Source organism: Corvus moneduloides, chromosome 1, assembly GCF_009650955.1.
Source record: "Corvus moneduloides isolate bCorMon1 chromosome 1, bCorMon1.pri, whole genome shotgun sequence".
Lineage (NCBI taxonomy): Eukaryota > Metazoa > Chordata > Aves > Passeriformes > Corvidae > Corvus > Corvus moneduloides.
In genome coordinates, this window is record NC_045476.1 from 8,408,097 (window position 1) to 8,430,244 (window position 22,148).

Sequence of the window (22,148 nt, forward strand, 5' to 3'; positions counted from 1 at the left end):
AGGAAATGCACAGAGAGAAAGGCTCATGTTGCCTGGTCATGGTACAGCTGTCAAAACACCCCTTAGAAGTGCTGCAAGCATTTATGGGCAGAGACACACAGACAAGTCTAAGACTTGTGCGAGTCTTTGCAGAGCTTTCAGACACTGGGATGCATCAGGAGGAAGCGGCCACAGTGAGCTGGGATTGCATTCAAGATTATTAAATTCAAGAAAAGCAATCATTTTAGGTATTTACTTTGTTGAGCCCATGTGGGAGCATCTTCAGATATGAAGATGAGATTGCCCAGGCCTACATGCAGAAACATATTTAAGGCAGTAAAAAGGCATAAAAATATATTCTGAGGACAACACCTGAGATGCCTCTTCTGTCACTGTCTGTCAAAAAAAAAAAACAACCCAAAACAACCAACCAAACCAAAAACAAAGTACTGAAGACGATGTAGTGCCACAGCTCAGGCTTGGAGGTTTCTGCCATCCACTTGAGCTCTGCATTTCCAAAAATATATGAGCATCCCCACAGACAGCAAAAAGGATGATGAGAGACCTCCATAAAACCATTGAGGGAATTGGGGGTCACCTCATATCAAAAATAAAGGGAAATGTAACCTTTCAGGTGTGGAAAAAGCTGGTGCAAGCAGAATGGCTTGTTTGACTATGGACGTTTGGGAACAAAATTAAAGTTTAAAGCATGGGAAGGGCCCTTTACATTTGACATTTATGAAATCTTGGACAATTAAACACTGGAATATAATGCCTAAAGACAGCACAGCAATCACATCACAGATAGCCCCTGCCAGGCTGGTTAAATACCAGGAATAGCACAGCTATGTTTGATCCTGTGCAGCTGGATGGATCAGACATCTCCAGGTCCCTTCCAGCCACGTGATTCTTGAACTTTAAAAACAGCCTAAACTCTCCTGTGAAATGGAATTTAAAGTCTGAAGCTGTTTAAGTTACAGACAGCTTTGGAAGAAACATGGTGGTCAGGGGTTTAAGATACAAAAATTGCCCTTCAGTCAAACTATTAAGGGATTGAAAATTACTTACAAATTACATAATGAGCATACTCTGCTATAAACAATCCCCACTGGCCTAAAGCAGAGGGTTCAAATTAACTGCACACCTGTCTTAAAACACAGAGCTGTGATGCCTCTGAATGTGCAGGAATCTCCATCATATTCCCTACCTCAGCTATTTTAGAAATGCAGCCACTTGAGAACCTCAAAAGCAGGTTAAATTGGGAGGAGGAAGGAAGAAGAGAGGAAGAAGAGAGAGGAACACAACTATTCATACCAACTACTGACATGATAATTGAGAATGATACAGATTCTTATTTTTTCATTGCTTAGAATCAAAAAAGACACAGAACTCTGCTATAAATCACACTTTACCTTTATTGAAAACACAGTAAAAAAAAATTTTCCTACAAAACATTCAGTGTAACATTTCAAACAAAGGAGAAAAACATAATACCACTGCTTTCCACAAAACAAAAAAAATCAGCCTATCTAAGGCAGCAGATATATTCACTTATTTTTGTAACACAACAAAATATCCACAACAGAGAACATTATAAATCGTAATTCTGGATGACCTAAAATGAACCAGGAAGGGTTTGGTGGGGAGAAGGTATCTACCCAAAAATTGTTGTGATTAAATTAACACTCAAAGCACAGTTTTTCGCTGTGTTATACCGTGGTCAGATACATCCATGTGAAAGCAAAGCCAGTTGGTCAAGACTGTGGAGTTTAGAAAGCCTAAAGCACAAATCAGACCAAGAGGGGACCACCAGTTCCATTCAGCACCTCCCAGCCTCACACAGTTTAGATTGTGCACAATTTATAACTTTTTTTTGTAAACTGTGGTATTAACCAGTAACACTGCAGTGAAAAACCTGGATGTGCACAGTGAAGGCACCTGCTGGCCATCACCATAGCCCAGCCAGCAGCAGCAACTGCCACGGAAACGCCAGCTCAGAATTGTGTTTTCATGGTCAAGCCCACCAAGCCCACATGAACCCAGTTCCACGTGATAGGGACCAGGGTGCCAACAGCACCCCGAGAACATCCTCAGTCTCCTCACTGGGAATTTAAAAGACAAAATTTAGTGGAGACAAGAGCAACATGTGATTTCTATTTAGGTAATGCAGGGTTGGGTCCCAAACCCAGAGGAAACGAAATGCACCCTTTTTTTGTGTACATGTGCTTCATACACACACATCCCCCCCTCAAGATTTCAAATCCCATGACCCAAATGTATCTTCTTTTTAAAGCAACAGAAGTCACACCAAATTAGGCAAAAATACTTTGAAACCTACCTTTAAGAAAGTAAAAGTGACTTTTTTTGTTATATAAAGCCAAGGAGGAGAAAGTACTCACAGAGATTTTGTGACTCTAGGAATTCTGGTCCAGAATGCAAAAACTCATGGTTAGGGGGAAAAGGGAAATCATGCACCAGCTAATTTTCTTCTTAAGCATTTTAACACACCCACTGAATCCACTGCACAGGTATCACCACCATGACACTTCTCTGAATGATCAATCACATGGGGAGAGAAGGCCCAAAGCATGCTCATACACATGAAATACAAAAATCCAGAGAACAGGTGAAGAGCCTCACCTCAGCACCTCACAAAGCCTGATCCTGATGAGAACATGAGAGCTACACACTGCTGCCCCGATGTGTGTCCACCTCCCACTGAGAGAGGCAGCGAGAGCTGAGGTCTCTCTCTGTACGTCCCACAGCAGATGACCAGCGGAGCAGTTCCACAACAGGAGCCACCCTGCAGTGACAACCACCCCACGGGCTCCCAGTGGCCACACCAGCTCATTCCCCTCACTCAGAAGTGGGGCTGTACCCTCACACCACTGGAAGCTAAAAGCACAAATATATGCAATGACTAGACCCTCTCACTCCTAATTCAAAATGACTTGAGCTTTTGGTAATTTGTTAGAGGACCCTCTAGTGACAGGACTGCTTAAATGGAATCTAGTGGTAAAAAATGAACTAATAAAAGTGAACATTTTTGTAGTGGAAGAACAGTTCTAACTGGGGAATATCTCTGTACAGGCTACATGGGAAAAGAAATCCATTAAAAACAAAGCAAGTGCCCCAGTACTTCAATAGCTGGTATCTATGGAAGCAGGGAATAGATGAGGAATGCAAAATAAAGACCTGTTCAGGAAAGGAGCTTCATCCAGTGATGCCGACTATAAAACTTAATATACTGGGGGGGCAGGGAGAAAAGCAACAGCAACACTTGGGGTTAGTGATCAACAAACATTTAGAAACAGCATACCAAAGTGCTCAAGTAGGTACATATCAACATTCAGATACCTAAAAGCCTTTAAGAATTTGGATTTCCTAATTTCTATGTTTATGTAAGGCCTTCATACAGATACAGCTTTTAAACAGCTTGGAATTCGGTATGTCAAGAATATCAGCATTTACAGGATATTTCTCATACTATCTCTTTGACTGTTTGGAGTCACCTTCTCTATTTGGTAAAACATTTAATGCTTTCTATATTTAAAAAAAAATTATGAGCAATAAGTGAAACTAAAAAAGTTACTGATACAGTATGGTAATTAACACAAAACTAGCAAGCATCCTCAGGTTTCTGTTAGCAAGACAGAGATACCTTCAGGAGTTCACAGGCTTCTATAAAGTCCAAAATACTGTTTCACTGTGAATCACGAAAGATGTTCTAAGAACTTATTAAGTTCTTTTCAGCATCCGTGAATTACTGGTTTAGAGAACATACAATTGACATTTGCATACTAATGATACACACTTCTTCTTTCTCTTTGAAAGAAGAGTTTTAGGTGCTTCATTTATGAAATATTCCAAAAGCCTTCCATTGAAGTTGCCTTCTGGTATGTTTTCTTACCGTGCATAAATCAAATCTATGCACATTCTTCTGCTATTTCATGTTCTATCTCAAGAAGAGTAGCTGTTCTTAACACAAAGGCCACTGAGAATGACCTGAAAACACTAAAAAGGGAAGCAAACCAAGAGGTTGGGTATCTCCAAGAATCAAGGCCAGATTTAGAAAAAAAAAGCTCCATCAGTCCCTCAATTCCATGCAATATATTTTCAGCAATCTGGAATTTTAAAGACCAACTAGAAAAATAATAAAAGAATCCAAGCAGGTGAGCTCCATGTCATTTCCATCAGCCACCACCCTTACCCAATTATTGGGCACAGTGGGGACTCTGAAGTCCCATCTGGGGTTGATTCCCCACAAGGTACGTTCTCCTTCCTAGGATTCTGACCAATATTGTTGGGCTTTAAGTGTTCAAGTGCAGCTTGCAGGAGACCCTCTGTGGCTGTGGTGTGGAGGGACACAGTTCCTCTCAGAACCATGCAGCTCTTGAGACAGCAAAAAGCCAATTAAACACAGAACAGCTGCACAGTCATGTACAGACAGAAGATCCTGAACCACCTGAAGCCCTAACAAAACAGCTGAAAGTGCCAAGCTCCAGTTCCTGAACACCTCAGCTATCACCTGGAAACCCCAGGAGTCTGCAATTCCCACCAATTCCCACAGCTCAGCACCTGAACTGTGTGTGGCAGAGGGACACACCACAGGCTCATCTCTCACCCTGATCACAGGAAGGAACATCACAGCTTCATACAACAGAGACTGTGTCTACCTTGCCTAAGGTCAGGGCAGGGGGCAAGGTAGAAAAGGGGGCAGAAGTTGTATCAGCATGTGGGTGGTGGCTGTGGGCTTAGCTGGTTCTCACTGACTGGGATGAATTCAAAAGCAGCATTTTTGTAAAGCTCAAATCCTGACAATGTGACTGAAAAAACCTGCCAGCTTACCAAGAGCAAATTCAGTGTTCATGGACTGGGGAAGGAACTCAGTGTAGGCAATATCGTCTCAACTCAGCACTAAAATCACAGCAAAAATCCTAACACTAGGAGGTAGGGAATCTCATTTCATTAAAGCAATTAAAGTTTTACAGTTCACAACAACACTTTTTTAAACAAAACTAAGCACATTTCTTTTTGAAGAGGTTTTTCATGTGGCCTTAGCGTCCTGTCTCTGTTTAGATTATTTCACCTTGATTTAAAAAAATGCTATTTTCAAGGTCAGAGAATTGTTTAACAGGATTTAGGATGTTTTCTTGTATTTTAGATGCTAGTCCACTAAGGGTAAGGCTCAGCTGCTGTACATACACCACCACCCCCCTCCTGGAAGAGGAAGAAGAGATGCGAAATAACCTAGAACGTGTTTCGAGTTCAAGGAAAGCCACATGCAGGAAGAGGCCAATTGCTTTGTTTCTACCTTATTCCTTTCTAATTTAGACTATAAATTCTTTAAGAAAAGGGCCATCATGTCTTCACTACACAGCACTAGGCACATGTGAGCACCTCAAATAGCATCAGCTGCTGCACAGACTGACGAGCGAGTGGCAGAGACATGGTGGGATAGACAGGGGCTGCAGCCCCTTGGCACCCATCACTCCTGGTGCCACAGGGGAGGACATGGCACTCCTGGGGACACAGGGGAGGATGTGTCCCCCAGGATCTGCTCCCATGTTCATCCTGCCAAGCACTTGCTGCAGGAGCTCCTCTCCACTGGTGCTCCAGGTGGTATTTGGGAACCAGACAAGGAAAACAACTCATCAAATCTTTTAATTTCTATGACACTACAACAGTCAACAGGGTCAAAGGTATTGGAGGAACAGGGCCAAAGATAAACATCACATTACAGACAATAAACAAAGCTTCCTATGAATGCAAAACTGTTACTTGTACAGTAACCAATACTATTATTTTTTAGCTTAAAGTGATAAGCATGTGTGCTTTATGCTTAGAAATCCTACAAATATTACAGTTCCACCATTGCATTTAATATTGTGCTACCAACATGGAAAAAAGCCAAAAAACGGCTAACTTAAAACACTCAGTTTGCATCTATTTTTTGGTCTTATGTGGTATCTAGTTGAAGATGGAAGCATTGATGTGCTTTTTGCCTCATAAGAAGTGAGGCAGATGTTAATGTTACTAAGATCAGTTGTATATACCTTGAAGGTATAGACCACCTGACTCTACATGAGTCAAAATACTAGGAATGTATTGTCAATATCCATTAATGAATTACCAGTTGCTTGTACTTAAGTGACCATATGCTTCTGTGGAAAGTATACAGTGACCTGTATCCTGCATGCAGTTACAAAGCTTTGCATAAGCATGTCATTTTCAAGGCCAAAGGCTTATTTTAATGTGGACAGCGTCACAATATCAGCAGTTGATTTTAAAACAAAACACTGTCAGTAGTTGCAAAGGGTAGTTCTGAATTTCTCACCCACCCTGGAAACCACACAGCACCTCAACCATCCCACAGAGTCCAGTGTAAAGTCTTCCCTAACACAGCCTTAACCCATACACCTGCCTGCAGAATCCAGCAGAAGGGGTGGGGACAGTCAAGGCTGTAACATTTGTTTTGAAAAAGGGATTTAAAGCCTTGCCTGGAGCTTGGGTGCTTCTTGTCAGGAACTGCCCCTGCTCAGTTGAAGTAACTGCCCAACCCACTTGCAGAAGCCACACACACATTACAATCCACCTTATTCTGTGTTCTTGGGTCACTGATGCCAGGACAAATATCTCTCCAAAGGCACGAAGGGCATGACCTATGCTGGTTCACACTCCTAGGTTTATTCCTAATATTAATTTCTTCAGCTTCTATTAACTGTCTTAGCATTGTAATAGAAATATTTCTATAAAGCTAACTGGCTTCACACACCACAATTCACCAGTCCCATTAAGACATGAGCACAATTTTGGTCATACAATGACTTGCATGAAAAAGTGGACACATTTCACCAGTTTTTAACTATGATGCCAATACATAAGGCTACAAGCTCTGAGAATACCTGAATGATGCCCCTAATAATATATCTCCCAATATTTTAAATATGAGCTCATTTTAGAACAACTTTTAATTATAGCTCCCTGTTACTGGTTGCAGAACTTTGACTCACATAAAGATTTCTCACTAAAGTGTCAGCATTAAACAAGAAAAAAGATGCTTGTAAATCTTAGTGAAATCAAGCAATTTTACTTCTTCTTCCAAGACTTGATACAACACATCAATAGTCAGTTCAATAAACCTTGTATTTATAGTAATCACACACACACAAAAAAAGTAACTCTCTAGCATCATATTTACTACAGAAATATTTACATTATGCCCCAGTTCAAGTCAGAAAAGGCAGCTGCAAAAAAGGTAAATCCTCATGTGTACTGGAGCTTGATTTTTGAAGCACTTTAGGGGAAAAAAAACAAGCAGACATTCACACACACAGCAATAAGGTCTACAGCCCAGAGCAGTCATCTCAGGAAAACAGCCAAAGAGTTTCTGACACAAGGTTTACCTTATTTTGGAACCCCACCAGAGAGCAAGCTGTCACCAAATAATATAAGACCTCAAACTACAGACAGGCAGTTTTACACAAATGGGAAATGAACAGGAACATTTTCTGGCTCCCTACATGACAGACACTCACTGAAGGTGTCCCCATTCCAGTCTGTTTGAAGATTACTTGTGGCCAAGCAGTACAAAAGTGCTACCAGATTTTGAATACTTACTTGGTTATTTTTCTTTACTATAAACTCCTGAAAGGACTCCTAAGGCTGCAGGAAATGCTACAAGACCACTGATGTCATCCTGAATCTAAGGCCTCTGAGCAGTTAAACTGTAACACTACAGAAGTTCAAACTACCAAGACTGAACACACAAGTTTTACTTACCAAACCACCTACATCATCTCTATAACCTTAGAATTTAATTTACGGTATCTACACATATAGGCCTATATACATGTTCATGTGTACATTAAAAAACAGGCTAGTGACAGATAACTGGATTGTGCCACTGAACAGAAATCCTGGTAACTGAAGTATAAATTCAGAGAAATTTACTTCAAATTAAAGATTGTAGAAAACTGCAACTGCAGCCTGTGCTCCTTGCATTGATTCCAGGTACTGCTTACCCACAGTAGTTCATCAAGAATTTCACAGGGGGTACTGGGTAGGGTAAGGGACCTCCACGGCACAACAGCTCACAGAACTGTAAGAGCTGTGACAGGGGGTCTACACAGCTTTTTACAAAGCATACTAGGCTCAGATTTAACACTGAAGTTAATCTTCATCTTGGACTTCCGTAACACATTGTTTGACCATCAGTAAAGCAACCTGGCATTTGGAGCTAAGGACAGAGAGCTGAAAACGCTGCCTTCCGAGACAGATCTGTGACACAGCCTACTGCATCCAGCACCGAGGGAACTGTGATCTCTACTGTCATTTTTAACTCACTCTCAGTAGAACTGTTTATCTTCTGTCAAGGATACCTACTCCAGGTACTTTACATTTCCAGTAAGGGTCATGTTGGCCTTCAAGTGTATGTTTTCTTCTTTTGTTTTTTTAACCAAGTCCCAAAGTTATTCTTCATAGCTGTGTTTGTATAACACAGGAGGTACTGTGCATTCAGATGGTAGCAAGTTTAAAAATAAAGATGTGAGACTTTAAACAAATAAAAAGGAATGCATTTTTCTCTTCAGCTTCCAGTCTTCAAGGCACCTCCTGCATTAACTTACTGGGAAATAAACAAGCAGACCAAAAGTTCACTGGAGAGAGAAGAATCTGACACACATAACTTCCTCAGAAGCACACAGCATCAAAATGAGACAAGGTTCGACCCAAACTAATAACTAAAAGCAATATAAAAATGCTGATGAGATGACAGGAATGCCATGAGGTTGATGTTTTCAGCTCTGTTGACTGCAGGTGACTGTTATCACAGTGTTTTCTGATGGCCATTTGCAGAAGGCTTTGTCTCCGAGTCTCTTGGATTGTTTGATAGATTAAGTTTATCTAGTCCTGCAAAACATTACAGAATAAGAAAAAACTAAGACTCCCCCTTGTTTCATGCACACAGGTATTCAAAAGAACACAAACAATCCAAATTCTACTTTGGGATTGTGGACTTCACATTTGCTGAAGACCACAACTGATGTTCTATCTCCTGTAAGAATTGCTTCTGGGAAATTCCCTCGGTGTTAAGTGAGAAAAGCCCATTACAGTGGACAAGCATGGAAGCCAGAGAATCCTAACTTCCCATTGCTTAAATCACAGACTCAGATGTTAAGAACCAAGAGAGACTTGCAATAATTTACCCTGTTGCCTACAAAGACCTAAATAATTACCTAAAATATTTCTTTTAAATTACAGCATCTTCTTGTGAATCAACCATTGCTGATCTTAATGTCATTGGTGATGACCAGATCACTTCTCTAAACTATTTATATGTCTAATTACATTTTTAGGACTATACTATTACTGATTTATCTCTGTTTCCAGCCATTTGTTCTTATTGCACAATTCTCTATTTTGAGTGCTAATTCCTCACATCGTGCCCCAGGGAAGCAGTTAAATTACTCTCTTTTTTTGTTATTTTGGGGGTGAGGAAGATGAGGAAAGACGGCAAATTTAGCCATATTTTATTCAAAAGAGGCATGATGTCAGTCCTTCCTTGCTTGCTACAGTTTCTCTCTGAAGTCTCCTATCAAGTCTCTAAAATTAAGGATCAAAACTGAAGAGTTTCTTATTCATTTAGTGTAGACTACACTGAATGTTTTACTTAAGTGCCACAATGTACAAAGTTAAATTTCTTCCATTGTTGGAACTGGAATTCCAAAATTTACTGCACTACCAAAAAACTAAAATCGCCTTAATGATGTCTTATTTGTAATTCTGTGAATTTTTTGGTCATAGGCCAATTTTGGTTCTCATTCTTTGAATTCCATGGGACAGTTTTTAACAGACACCTTTTGTTATGTACAGCACTGAAAACAAACACAATTGTGTCAGGAACCTACACATTTCAGAGTTTGTAACTCCCTGCTTGTGTCAAACCCAGTGACCACTACCCTACTGTGCCTGCGTTTTGAAATTTGTTAATCTGCCTTCAACATTTATGATTCTTTATTCAACATTATCTTTCTAATTATTTTACAGTAATTTTAACCTAATTTCCCACCAGCAGAGGTGCTCTCTGGGAAGTGACTGGATTTTTCTGCATCACAACTCTGAAAGCAGTGAAAACTAACATGAGTAACTTCTAGATGATGCAAACTGAATCCTCAGTTACCTTTAGTCCTCTCAATTTAAGTAAATACTACTCTGGGGATCTAAAGAGATAGGAGCTTTCCTAATTAGTAAAGATAAGATGAAGCAACAACAATAAAAAAAACCCCAACATTTTATCCTCTAAGTATCAAATGTGTTTCAATCCTTTCTTCTATAGTCAAGAAATATCAATGCAAAATTTGATCAAACTTTTGATTGTATCAGGTAGAGGTTTTACTCAACCAGTTACTAAGGTTCTGTACATTGCGTACAAAGATTTTCTGAATAGATGCTCAAAAAAAAGCATGACAACAAAGCAGTTAAGATCTCTGCTAGCTATTTTTAGGGAACTAATAAGTTGCTTTAAACAAAAAAGAAAAAAGCCAACCCATACACAAGGTGAAGTTTTAACGTGGAATAATTGCTCATAGCAATGAGAATGTTTCTGCATTCTCCAAAGACTGAAAATCCAACTGCAGATCAGTAAGTACCACACGCATATCATTAAAATCAACATTGTACCTTAGCTCTGCACTCTTCAAAAAACAACACAACGTTACTCATCCTCACACCTTAACTTAGAGGAATTTCCACCAAAAAAAAAGTATTCTGTGAGCTGTGACAGAACTTTACCAGTAGCACATCAAGATGTCAATGGTGGAGAAAGGGAATGTTCAAGCACACAGAGAATTTTCAGGGCTGTGTTACCTATTGCCTTCAGGAGCTCTTCTCGCACAGCAGAAGTGAACTTTCTGACCAGACACAATGTTGTCACGATAGCAAAGAGCAGGTTGTAAGATAACACAATATAGAAGTTCCCCAGCCAGTTGAACCTTCCGAAGTCTCCAAGCAGATCAAATCTGGTGATTCCTGTTAAATTCCATGCAAGATTTAGATCAAAATATTCACAACAATGTTTTAGGAAACACAAAAATTTCATTATATTACATTTACATTTGGATGCAAAATTCTTACAGACAACATACCAGAAGACACATGGTTAAACACACAAGACAATGCTCCTGAAGTCATGTTCTACTTTGTTGCTCACTGTAAAACTCTAAGACACCTTTACCAAAATGTTTTTTAAATTTCATAGTAAAACGCTTGAATAATGGGAGTTGAAATGAATTGTCTATTCTAAATAAGAACTCTTTTAATAAGTTCAATAAATGTAACTAGGAAAAAATCAGCTTTAGTATGAAAACTGCTTAAAACCACAGTTTCTATGAAATCCTTAATGATTTGAGAAAAGAATGAAATGCACTGTGAGCTTTTTTTATTAAAAAAATACAGGTAGCAAACAGCCTTTCTATGAGAGCCACAACAACTTATGGTAAACACTAAGTCTTCTTCCAGAGCACTGCTTTTGAAACCAAAGTTTAAAGACATCTTTCCAACTAGAGTTTTTCTCCTGGATCGGCCCACCACTACAGCCATGGAGCATTTGCACAGAAGGAAAAGAGTTAGGCTGAAAGATGGTGCTGACAGGTCTTCACAGTGCACCTCCAACCCTGGCACTCGGGCTTTGTGCTGATCAAAGGCCTGTCAATCACTAATTAAGGAACAACATTCTTCTGAAACATGGAAACGTCTAAAAGGTGTAGGGCCCATCCCAGAAGGCAGAAGAGGAAGAACCACAGGTTGGTTCCTTTGTCAGGTGTCATGGAGTACTGAATACATGGCAGAACATTGAGATGACAGCCACATGACTACTCTCCAGGATTCAAAAGCAGTTTATTCCCAAAAAACCTAGGGCACAGACAAAGTCAGAGTGACGTGTGCCCTCACAACAGTGCAAAAAAGGAAGCTGATCCTGTCCCAGAACTAAAATGGCAGCAGCAAAGAAGGCAATCACAAAACAGCCCTGGATCTGAAACTCCTAAAAGCTCCTGATTTTCTATCATCGTATTTTGAAAGTGTTTTGGGGCTTTTAAAAACTGACTTCTCAAGTGATAATAAATGAAGAGACAGAATTAAGGGTCAGTTACATTTCTTCCGTGGGTAAACCTGACACTTAGGAATCTCACTGTACCTGGATACCCAAGACTTGCAAGGCAGGTATCACAATGTTAAAAGATACACACACTTGTACAGTCATTTAAATTAAAACATTACTGAATTTGGTATCTAAGGAAAACATACTGAAATGAAAAGAAGAAGTTTCAAAGGATGAAACAAAACAATCACTGATCAAAATAGCAAAAGAGGCAGGGAGAAATACCAAAAAAGCACAGAAGGTCTTAGCACAGAAAGAAGAAACCAGCTGAATTAACTAGTAAAGAGATGAAGGACAATAAACACAGAGCTGCTTTCCCATTTGAAGGCAAACAGTGTCCTTAACATTTCCAAAGCAGCAGTGCTTTAGTCAGACTGTGGAGCCACATGAAAATTAAGAAAGTCAGGTTTGAATGTACAGGCTTCCAGAACTTTAAAGGAAAAGGAACAAAACAGGCAGAGCACTGGAATTCTCTGGAAAAAGAATAACATTCCTTGACACATAGAGGTCCAGAAGAACAGTGAGCCATGGAGTCATGTTACAAGGACAAACAGAAATGAACCCTGACACTTCTGTTAGAGTAGGTGGGAAAATTATTGTCCATAAATTACATTCAATTTCTTCTTACAAACAGAAGAAGTCACTGCTCATCAGAAAAGACCTGACACAGTAACAGTCTGTAAACTCATGGGAAAAAAAGGTTAAAAAGGTTTTGATGACTTTCTTACAAGAAGCAGTATCTACTCAGCCCACGGAGAAAAAAACCCAAGAATTTTAATAACTCTTAAGCTTAAGTTTTTGTTCAATTACTGATCTAGTGGCACAAATATATACACACAAACGCTGATAAAATTTTACCAAATAAACTATTAAAGAATTCTTCAGGTTAACAACAAATAGTAGGTTTTAGACAGCACACACAAATAAATTTAAAATCCCCATTTACTTGCACATAATACTCAAGTGTAGAATTCTAGGAAAACTTCTGTATGCTAGAAAGTTCAATTTCCTCTGCAATTCTTTGGTTTTGTATTCTTGACTATTAAGTGCCTTGCTCCCAATTTGTTTCTCTGTGATTAGAAATCTGGTGCTGGTGGGAAACATTTTTGAAGGGCTACTAAAAGGCTGAAAAGTCCTGGGAAAATATGAGTTAACTTATTTCAGTAAAAAAATTTATTTTAGTTAAAAACTTTCCTGGAGTTCTAGAAGAATGACAGATTAGACATATCCACCACCTACATATCTAATTAGAATGCCATGAAACATGTAAGAAACTCCATTTCCATTTTTAAAAGTTGAAAAATGGCAGTAGATGCCTTAGATAACTTTTGCTTTTTCACCTTTCCCATAAGGATAAAGTCTAGTCTTTTCTGTATAGTCTAGAAACTCGCTTTTTTAATAAAGTGAAAAGACTATGGATCTGCTTAACATATTTATTTCTTTTCATCTATTCAGTGCCACAGGGCAGTGGCATGTAGTGCAACACACATTGATATTTCTGCAAAGCACCACATGACTCACTGTACTCTAATACACTCTATTAATCCTGTTTGGACAGCTGTGACTGTGCGTTTGTTAGCTGGGTGTTAATTGTTCCATCTTTTTTCTTCTTTTATTTATCTCTATGGCAAACTATTCAGGAATTTCACTTGTTAGTCTGGTTTTTAAGTGAGTTTTACCATTAATCTGTTTCCTATGAGACAACAATGGGCCCAGCGTGTACACTTACTGCCACAGAATCTGGTTATTATCAGCTGTTAATCTCATGGATCATTAACAATTAATTTTATTTTCTTTTAAACAAGTCTTGAATGCAGTAACTTAGTGGACACAAACTTACATTACGATTCTGTTCTAAAACAGTGATTTTCCAATGTAACATCTGGCTCCACATGCTAGAACCATTTTACTTCTTAAACCTTTATCATACTGGTTATATTTTAAAACTGCACTACTTTAAATATGTGAATTACTCTTTTGCATTTTCATGAAGTTTTACGACAGATTTTTTTAAAGTAAGTTCTAAAATGAGTATTTTAAGATTCCACACTCCAAAATGCATTACAGAGGGTTTTTCATTTGCTATAGAAATGATTTATAGTTTATTAAAACACTTCATCTGTGGGTATACATAGCATGAGAATACACAGTATAGTTTACTGCAAAACATGAACTACTCTTGATTCAAGAGTATTCTCACTGAAAAGAAAACCAGCTGTAAAACTACTGAGCACACACTGCGGGTCTGTGGGCCTGAGCTCAAACTTCTAAGCTTGTACTTAAGACTTGTACAGCCTGAGGTGAAGATTTTTGTTTTGTTCTATTTAATGTTCCCAATGAAATTCACATTAGCTACAAGGATTCTGCACTACTTAAACATGTAATAGCCTTGCAATTTAACTTCAAGAATTCAAGCTGAAGATTACCTAAATGAAGTGGTGATGATACAACACGACTTTCCAACTGGTTAAAGCAGCTTAACTACTTCAATTGCTACTGTCAGTTCTTAGTAATAAAATCAGAAGTTCTTCAGTTCTGCTATGGTAGACTCCAAATTGTTAAACTTGAAAAATGAAGTAGCAAAACATACAAACATATTATTCTAGGGAAAATGAAAGTAGCCTGGTATCACTGCTGATTAAAAAACTTAGTAAATGAAGAGTCATTAACTTCTGCACTCAGTGCTACCTCAAATTTCAGACACCGAATCCCAAATTTTTCACAGGAACTAAGCATTAATTCCACAGTGACCAAGAAACTATTTCATACTGCTCTGGACAATCAGTTTTCCTATCTTTTCATGTCACAGTCTCCCGTTTTAAGAAGTTTCAAATCTGACCTTCTTAAAATAATATATTCTCTAAAAAACGCTTAGCATCTTTTTCTTTTTAGAAAGCATGTTCTGCAGTTCATGCACATAGATGTATGCTCAACAGCTCATGTTGGTGTAGAAATGAAGGCCATGGATACGTGCTCTTTCCACTGAAAGTGATGGCAAATTAAATACATACTATGGAAAATACAGCTACAGGTTCTTCTTTTTTCTTGTATTTTTTTTAATTCAATTAAACATTCTTTACTATGACTTCCATTTCACTTACCCAGTGTCCTTGACATCACTGGCAAAGCAGAGCTCAGCACCAAGATTGAGACACAGTTTCCAATTATCTGTTTGAAAACGACAAACAGCATTTAAATGATAAACGGGATTGTTGAAGGGAACACAAAGAAAATCAGTGGTCAAGATGAAAAAGAAGAGATCTTAAAAGGCACATTCTTAAAACTGAACCTAAAGCGATTTACAGTAACATATTGTTAGTCTTGCTGACTTCTGTCACTGCTCTCCACATGGTGTTAAACAAGACAAAGATGATCCAAGAAAAAATCAAATATGTATTCATGTGCTTTTAATCAGTGTTATGTATGCTCAGATTCAAAATAATTCAAAACTACCATGCTGCAAAGCATCAACTGTTTACTTACTTCCTGTGAATGTTTTATAAAAGAACAATTCCATGGGCTTAGAATAGATGACTGATACATCAGCTTAAGCCTTGGATGTAACTGCTTGCAGGATTAGCATTATTTAAAAAATTACAACAAAGAGCTTCCTTTCAATTCAATGCCTGTTGTCTACTTTAAATAGTATGAAAAAATTCACAGCTGTTAGATTTTACTCTTGTTCTTCTAAAGCCTTTAAAAAGAGTAATTGAAACTTTCTTTCAAAAGGGATCATTTTCTTCAGGTCTAGTTCTATCAGAAGCCAAAAGAAAAAAAAAATAGAAAACTTGAAAGTAGGTAGACACTTGTACATTCACTATTTATTTCTACACTATTCCTGATGTACTGTAAACAATCAATAGGAAATATTAAGAACATTCCAACTATCTACTACTTATTACTCTAATCATTCTGTGTGCATACCCACTTTCTCACTTCCAACAATTTGTTGGAAAATACCTTCATCCATTACTTAAAAAAAACCAAAAAAACAAAACAAACAAACAAAAAAAAAACCCCAGAAACAATGAAATATACTGAAAAAATAATTAAATTCAGCATCTGTTCCTTGGTTACTGATCACTTCCCCTTGTCAGCTGTGGGAATATATTGCCAAAAACCTAGGCATGTTCCTCTGAATTAGGTAACAGCATTGGTGATTCTAAAGCCATTGCTAAATTGTAGAAAGTCAAATTAGCTTCAGATTGCAAAATGTTGCTGAATAGCCCTCCTCAGTCTTAGTTTCATTATTCAAATTTGAATTACTTTGTATTACTTCTAGCAACCACGTTGTTCAGATCTCATACAAGTTCCCTGAAGTACAGTTAACGCAATCAAAGTTACTCATTAGCAATAAGTTTCTTTTGAAGAAAGTTCTTTCACTCGCTTTTCTATAGCCAGTTAACAAGCTCTGCCATTCCTGGCTTCTTACAAGTGAATGGATGCCATCCAAGCTAAACAGAGCACATCCTTTTTCCCACTCATTCAGCATTTTGAAAATCTTCCAGTTTGTGTTTACGCAGCTTACAAACAAACAGTGATCACTGCAAATGAGCCATTCAGGGCAATTACTAAGAGAGTCAGTTTGTCTTGGGTGGCAAGAAAGACAGGAGGGGGCCATCCTCATCCCAGACTGCACCTTACCTTTGTCATAGTTGTGTCATCCTTCCTGGGAGTGAAATTCTCAAAAAAACGAAGACTGTAGAAGCCGACGACAGAAGATACCATAAGATAGCTGTGAGAATCAAGGAAAAAGGAACCTCCAAGGAATGCAAGTTTCATTCAAGTTCTCAGCAGCCACCTAAAAGTCTTAAGAACTAAAGAAAAAAGAAACAAAAACACTTCAAGTGTTTGAGAAGGACTGACCCATCTCTTTCTTCTTTCCAGGCAAGTGCCTTAGTGTATTACCAGTGTCCCAGAAAACTGGACAGAATACTTGTTAACAGACAGAATTCTTACAGAAAGGATACAAAATCAAAATGATTTCAAGTGCTGCTCCTACAAAGCCAAAGGTGGATAAGGAGGCATTTCCTATTCCAGGCCCCTACAAGGAAAAAGATACTTTGCATAATTAAATAAGATACATACAACAGTTCACAAAGTTACCTCCTACCAAGAACAAAACATGTAACATCTTACATGAAATACAGCCTTTCTCAATTTCAGTGTTTCAGGGGCGTTCTGATGTCCTACCCTCAAAGTCCCCCCACCTCATGTAATGGCATCAGCAGCTTTCAAACTGCAGTGAAATGTATTGCTAAGACAGAACTGCAAACTCCAGATAACCGATCTGCTTTACTGCATCACTGTATCTAAATAAAGCTTCTGCACTATTTTAGTAAGAACTCCCTACAACATGACATGTAATAAACATTTGTGTGGGCACAGCAATGAAACCTAGGAGCAAAGTCAAGGTCAAGGTTCATTAGTTTCCGTGTTACTAAAGCAAAAGTTTACACTTGCACTTCTGTAAGGCCCCCAAAGCTTTACTAAAGTTATAAAAGTTGTAAGGGAAATTTACTTTACCCCTGATCCCTTTGGCATTGCAGTCTCGTCAACCAACAGGTAAAGAATGTTGAGAGCGACTAAGAGAACTGAAATGGACTATAAAAAAGTAGAAACAGTCTTGTTATTGAAAAGTATTCCACATTTTTAAAATCTACTCATTTATGCTCACCAGACTCCATAACGTCAAGTTTTTTTTTAAATGGTCAAGAAAAGAATATCAAGACTGTTGCTTAAACACACATCCCTCAAAAAATTTAAAACTATTCCCTCAAATGACCAAAGAACTCTTCATACTTTTTGTTGGGGAAAAAAAAGAAAGTTCTTACTGTCTCAGTCAGTAGCAATATCATGACAGCTGGATAGACTAAATTCCTTTCCCAAGCAGAAGCTTTTTTCCTCCGTTCTGTTCAGAAGAGAAAAAACAGAAGCTTAATACCATAGATCACCTTAGAATAAAAAAAGTAAGAATCATTCAGCTATCTATAAGCTCATTATAAATATAAGTAACAACAGTAACCTGATCTGGAACAAACATCAACCAGCTGATAAGAACATCCACTATGTAGAGCTGTACAAAGCAATAGCAAAAACATGAAACCTCTCTAGAGAAAGGCTGGGGAGACAGAGACAAGCAGATTCTTCTTAGAGGCATGTTTCACCATAACTTTTTTCTTCCCCTAGCACACAGCAGTTCCACAAAGTTTAAAATCTGCTGAATTTAAAAATACATTGCTTACATGTAAATTTTAGCATGACCTAAAGGGACAGAATAGCATTTCAGATATTTAAATAGTATTTTCCTCTTGTAAGGTAAGAAAGACAAAACTAACTTCACTAGAAATCATTAGCAGATGATGCTTTTAGTAAAAAAAAAAAACAACAAAACAACAAAAAAAAAAAAACCACAATTTGAATTTTATAGAAATAATTCAAACACAAAAAGAAAGTAATGCCCAAATATTCATAAGCATATCATATATTTAAAGCTCCATGCAAAGAAGTCAAGTGTTACAATTTCTCTAATGTTAAAAATAAGATCCAAATCTGACTCCCTACTTGAACTGTTTTGTTGGAGGGGTGCAATGATTCCATGTAATGTACTTGCAAATGCACAAATTTGGTTAAGAACAAACTGAAATCAATCAAGCAACTGCTCCAAACTAAACACAGCACCTTTAAGGTCATTTAGTAAACTACAATCTACATGAAACACTAGAAAGTTCATTACCTAGATTTGTTTTCTTGCTTTTCACTTTTTCCAGCTCATGTTCCAGCTCTACCGTCTGGTATTCCACTGTGGAAGATACACCTTTTAAAACAGAAGACACGATTTTCTTTTGGATGTGACTGACTGTAGTACTGTAAGGCACACAGTGACAATTCAGATTTAGGAAGCATCATATTAGCACTTGTGACTTTAAACTGCTGGTGTTTCTTTGACACTCTTCAAACACTTTTCCAAAACAGAAGCATCTAACCAGAAGAGCTCAGCACAGAGGTTTCAGTGTCATCTCCTGTGATCCTAGCCTGTTTTGCTGATGCCTTAACGCAAGTCCAATGACCACAGTGTGACAGAATGTCTCAAATGCCTCATTCTTGTATCCCTGTGTGATTCTTGCACCAAGATGTAAAGAATCCCCAGATGCCCTTCAGGAGCATTATTATTTAGCAACTCAAAGGCAAAGTGGACCTTTGCCTCCAAACTGGCCAGAGCTCCAGATTCAGCTTCTGCCCCTCCCTCCCTTTCCTCAGCAAGCTCAGTTTCCATACTGCTGACCTCCTTGCTGATGGATCCTCTGCTCATGCCAATTTGCCTGCTCCATCCCTCCATGCCACAATCAGATATTCCCACAACTACCCGTGAGACCATCCTGTTCCACTTTCCTTTCCAGTTTACAACATACACATGTCACTGTTGTGCAACTCCTCAAGCTTTCTCCTCTACACCAGCTGAACCCAGACAATCATCATAGTAATTCCTTTCTTCCTATTAATTTTCTGCCTAAAAGTTGCTCAGCAACTTTTCTTCCTGTCCCTACACAGCCTTGAGGAAACCCAGCCCATTTTTTCTCTCCATCCTTTTTCTCTTCAACCTTCCGTTCTCTTCCAACCACTCCTCTTTCCCAGTGCAAGCATACTGTGGTTTCCCTCCTTGATGCCCATTCCTCTACAAACCCTACACTGTGTTCAGGCACTGACACAGCTCTGCAATGCTGACTAGAGATCTGCTGTTTCAGTTCCCATCCCATTATTTCTGCCTTAGCTTTCACTTTCTGCAATCACAACCTGGAAATATTCTGCCTGGGGTAAGTTAAAAACACTCTCCACTCACCTCTGTTCAGAAATAAAAGCGATGAAAGTGGGGCAATCTCACCTGAAAATAAGGGCTCATATTTTCTCTGTCTATTCCAGGCCAGTTTCACTCTGCAATAACACACTGTGGCAGTGACAGTTCAAGGTCTTAAACCCAAAGTCCTCTCTGTTATTGTTTTGCTGATTTACATTCACACCCTTCACCTGCTGGCCATTCCCTACTCTCAGCCCCACCTTTGGCTGTGGGCTAACCCGTATGAGCACCACGCTCCATATACTTTTTTTAAACACTCTCTAATACATTTATATGAGATTAATATTCTTGTCCAGGCTTTTAGCTCATATCTTGATCACTTGCCTACAAAATCTAAACAGCACTTAGACTGCTGGCACAGCAACACTACTTTGTAGTCCAGTCTCATTATTTCCTTATTTTCTGTTGTCTGCTCATCCATACAGTAATCTTAATACAAGAATAAAGGCGACTGTTTTTATTGCAGACTATTAAATACTGATTTGTTCAATGCAGTCAAATCATCAATGAAACATCCAACCATTTAAAATTTTAAAAGTTTAATTGAATTAACTGAATGTTTCCTTCACACACATTTTTGCATATAACACATAACTTCTGTGCTATGTCTAAACATTTATCTTGGATATCAGTGACATAATGAGTATGGGGTAATATTTACAGGGCTTCAAATATATAAATATCTCTAATCTCGGGACTATCCAGTAAGACCTATAGACACCGTTCCATTACAACATCTTATCACTTGAAGCACCTGAAATACAAATGTCCGTTTCTCAGTATTTTTTTAAAAATTTATCATAATCCCCAGGTTTTCAGAAAAAGTCTTTTTAAAAAACCCAAGCTAATTACGACTATAAAAATAAGCTTTTGCGATGATGCATGACCCCCCAAAAAAACCTAAAACATCTGTTTTATAGAATGACTAATTAGTGTGAGGTGGGGAAAAGGATTTCATGGAAGCAGTTGAACAAGAAGGAAAACTCAGGTCAGCATCTGACATTTTCTTCTTCTCTGTAACTGATTTAGGGGTCTCTGAGGAAAAGCTCAATTCAATATATATATATATATGTTGTTTTCTTCCCTCAATATAAAAATCTGGAGCTCAAAACACTGATTTCTTGGGAGTCTATCCAACAAATCAGCATCATCACACTAGGTCCCTAAGAGACAGCTCAGTAGAAATTCTGAATCATATCTAAGTGCTGTTGTAGTTCCCCCTTAAAAATAGTTGCAAACAACAGGTTGCTATACAAAAGGATATTTTATGAGAGAGGCAAAGTTTCAGATCAGTCAAAAGAGTATTTGAAAAGGATGCAGCTAAATTCTTAAAAGCTCTCTAACATTAGCTTTATTTCAAACACGCACAAAGTTCAATGTCAGCGCTGTCTAGCCAATAAATCAAATTGGTAGACAAGACTTGTTTGGACTAGCAATGAAAAGTTAGAAGGGATTCTCCAAGAAAGCCACAAAGCAGCTCATTTAAGGTCAATTTAACGGTATTATTCTGTTTTTCTTCCAGCCCCGACATAAGATTTCAGTACCTCAAAGGAAATTGTAAGAGTATCTATTTGCATTCCCCCAAGGTGATTGGCAGTTCACCACCAATTAGTTCAAAATTACACTGTTACTAGTGTGCAATAAAAACAACACCTTTCATCTTTCTTACATAGGTAAGGATACCTTCAGAGCCAATAACTTTGATCAAGTAAGTATTTTTGATCCTACCCCACCCGTCTCTTTGGATTCAGGAAAACTAATAGCTGAAGGCAACTTTTTTCTTTCTATATAAAAAAAGTCCCAGCTTTATTCTTCGACTGTAGGAGTGATGTGGGTACTGAAATATAATACACTGGAAACAAACATTTTCCCAAAGCCCAGTATCTCTTCAATAGATAAAAATACTAGGGTAGATAACACAATCAAACTTTCCCCTCCCTCCTACTCCGATTTTCAGTTAGACACTGCAGACACCTGAGGAGGAAGAAAATTAGTTCCCACAAAGAAGATCTACAGTTTCACAGATAGATTTATTTTCAAATATGAAGAGCTTTACAATCATCAAGTATCACTTAAGCCTCTGCTCTGGTCCTCTTCATTTTAATAAAAATTCAACTCTTTAGTTATACATATAAATGAAGTATGTATTTCAGAGCA

General features: G+C 38.2%; 1 protein-coding gene across 3 annotated transcripts in view; it reads right to left on the reverse strand.

Moving 5' to 3' along the window:
* Positions 1-1,374: 1,374 nt before the first annotated feature.
* LMBR1 (limb development membrane protein 1) overlaps positions 1,375-22,148 on the reverse strand; it is a 69,387-nt gene continuing 48,613 nt past the window's right edge. For all 3 annotated transcript variants that reach the window (XM_032099154.1, XM_032099163.1, XM_032099173.1), the window contains 8 exons: positions 18,873-18,953; positions 17,971-18,047; positions 17,663-17,740; positions 17,107-17,180; positions 16,781-16,871; positions 15,238-15,304; positions 10,846-11,007; positions 1,375-8,889 (listed from right to left, as the gene is read on the reverse strand). In XM_032099154.1, coding sequence (XP_031955045.1) covers positions 8,807-8,889; positions 10,846-11,007; positions 15,238-15,304; positions 16,781-16,871; positions 17,107-17,180; positions 17,663-17,740; positions 17,971-18,047; positions 18,873-18,953 — 713 coding nt within the window. In that variant the 3' untranslated portion in view covers positions 1,375-8,806. The remainder of the gene's footprint in view (positions 8,890-10,845; positions 11,008-15,237; positions 15,305-16,780; positions 16,872-17,106; positions 17,181-17,662; positions 17,741-17,970; positions 18,048-18,872; positions 18,954-22,148) is intronic.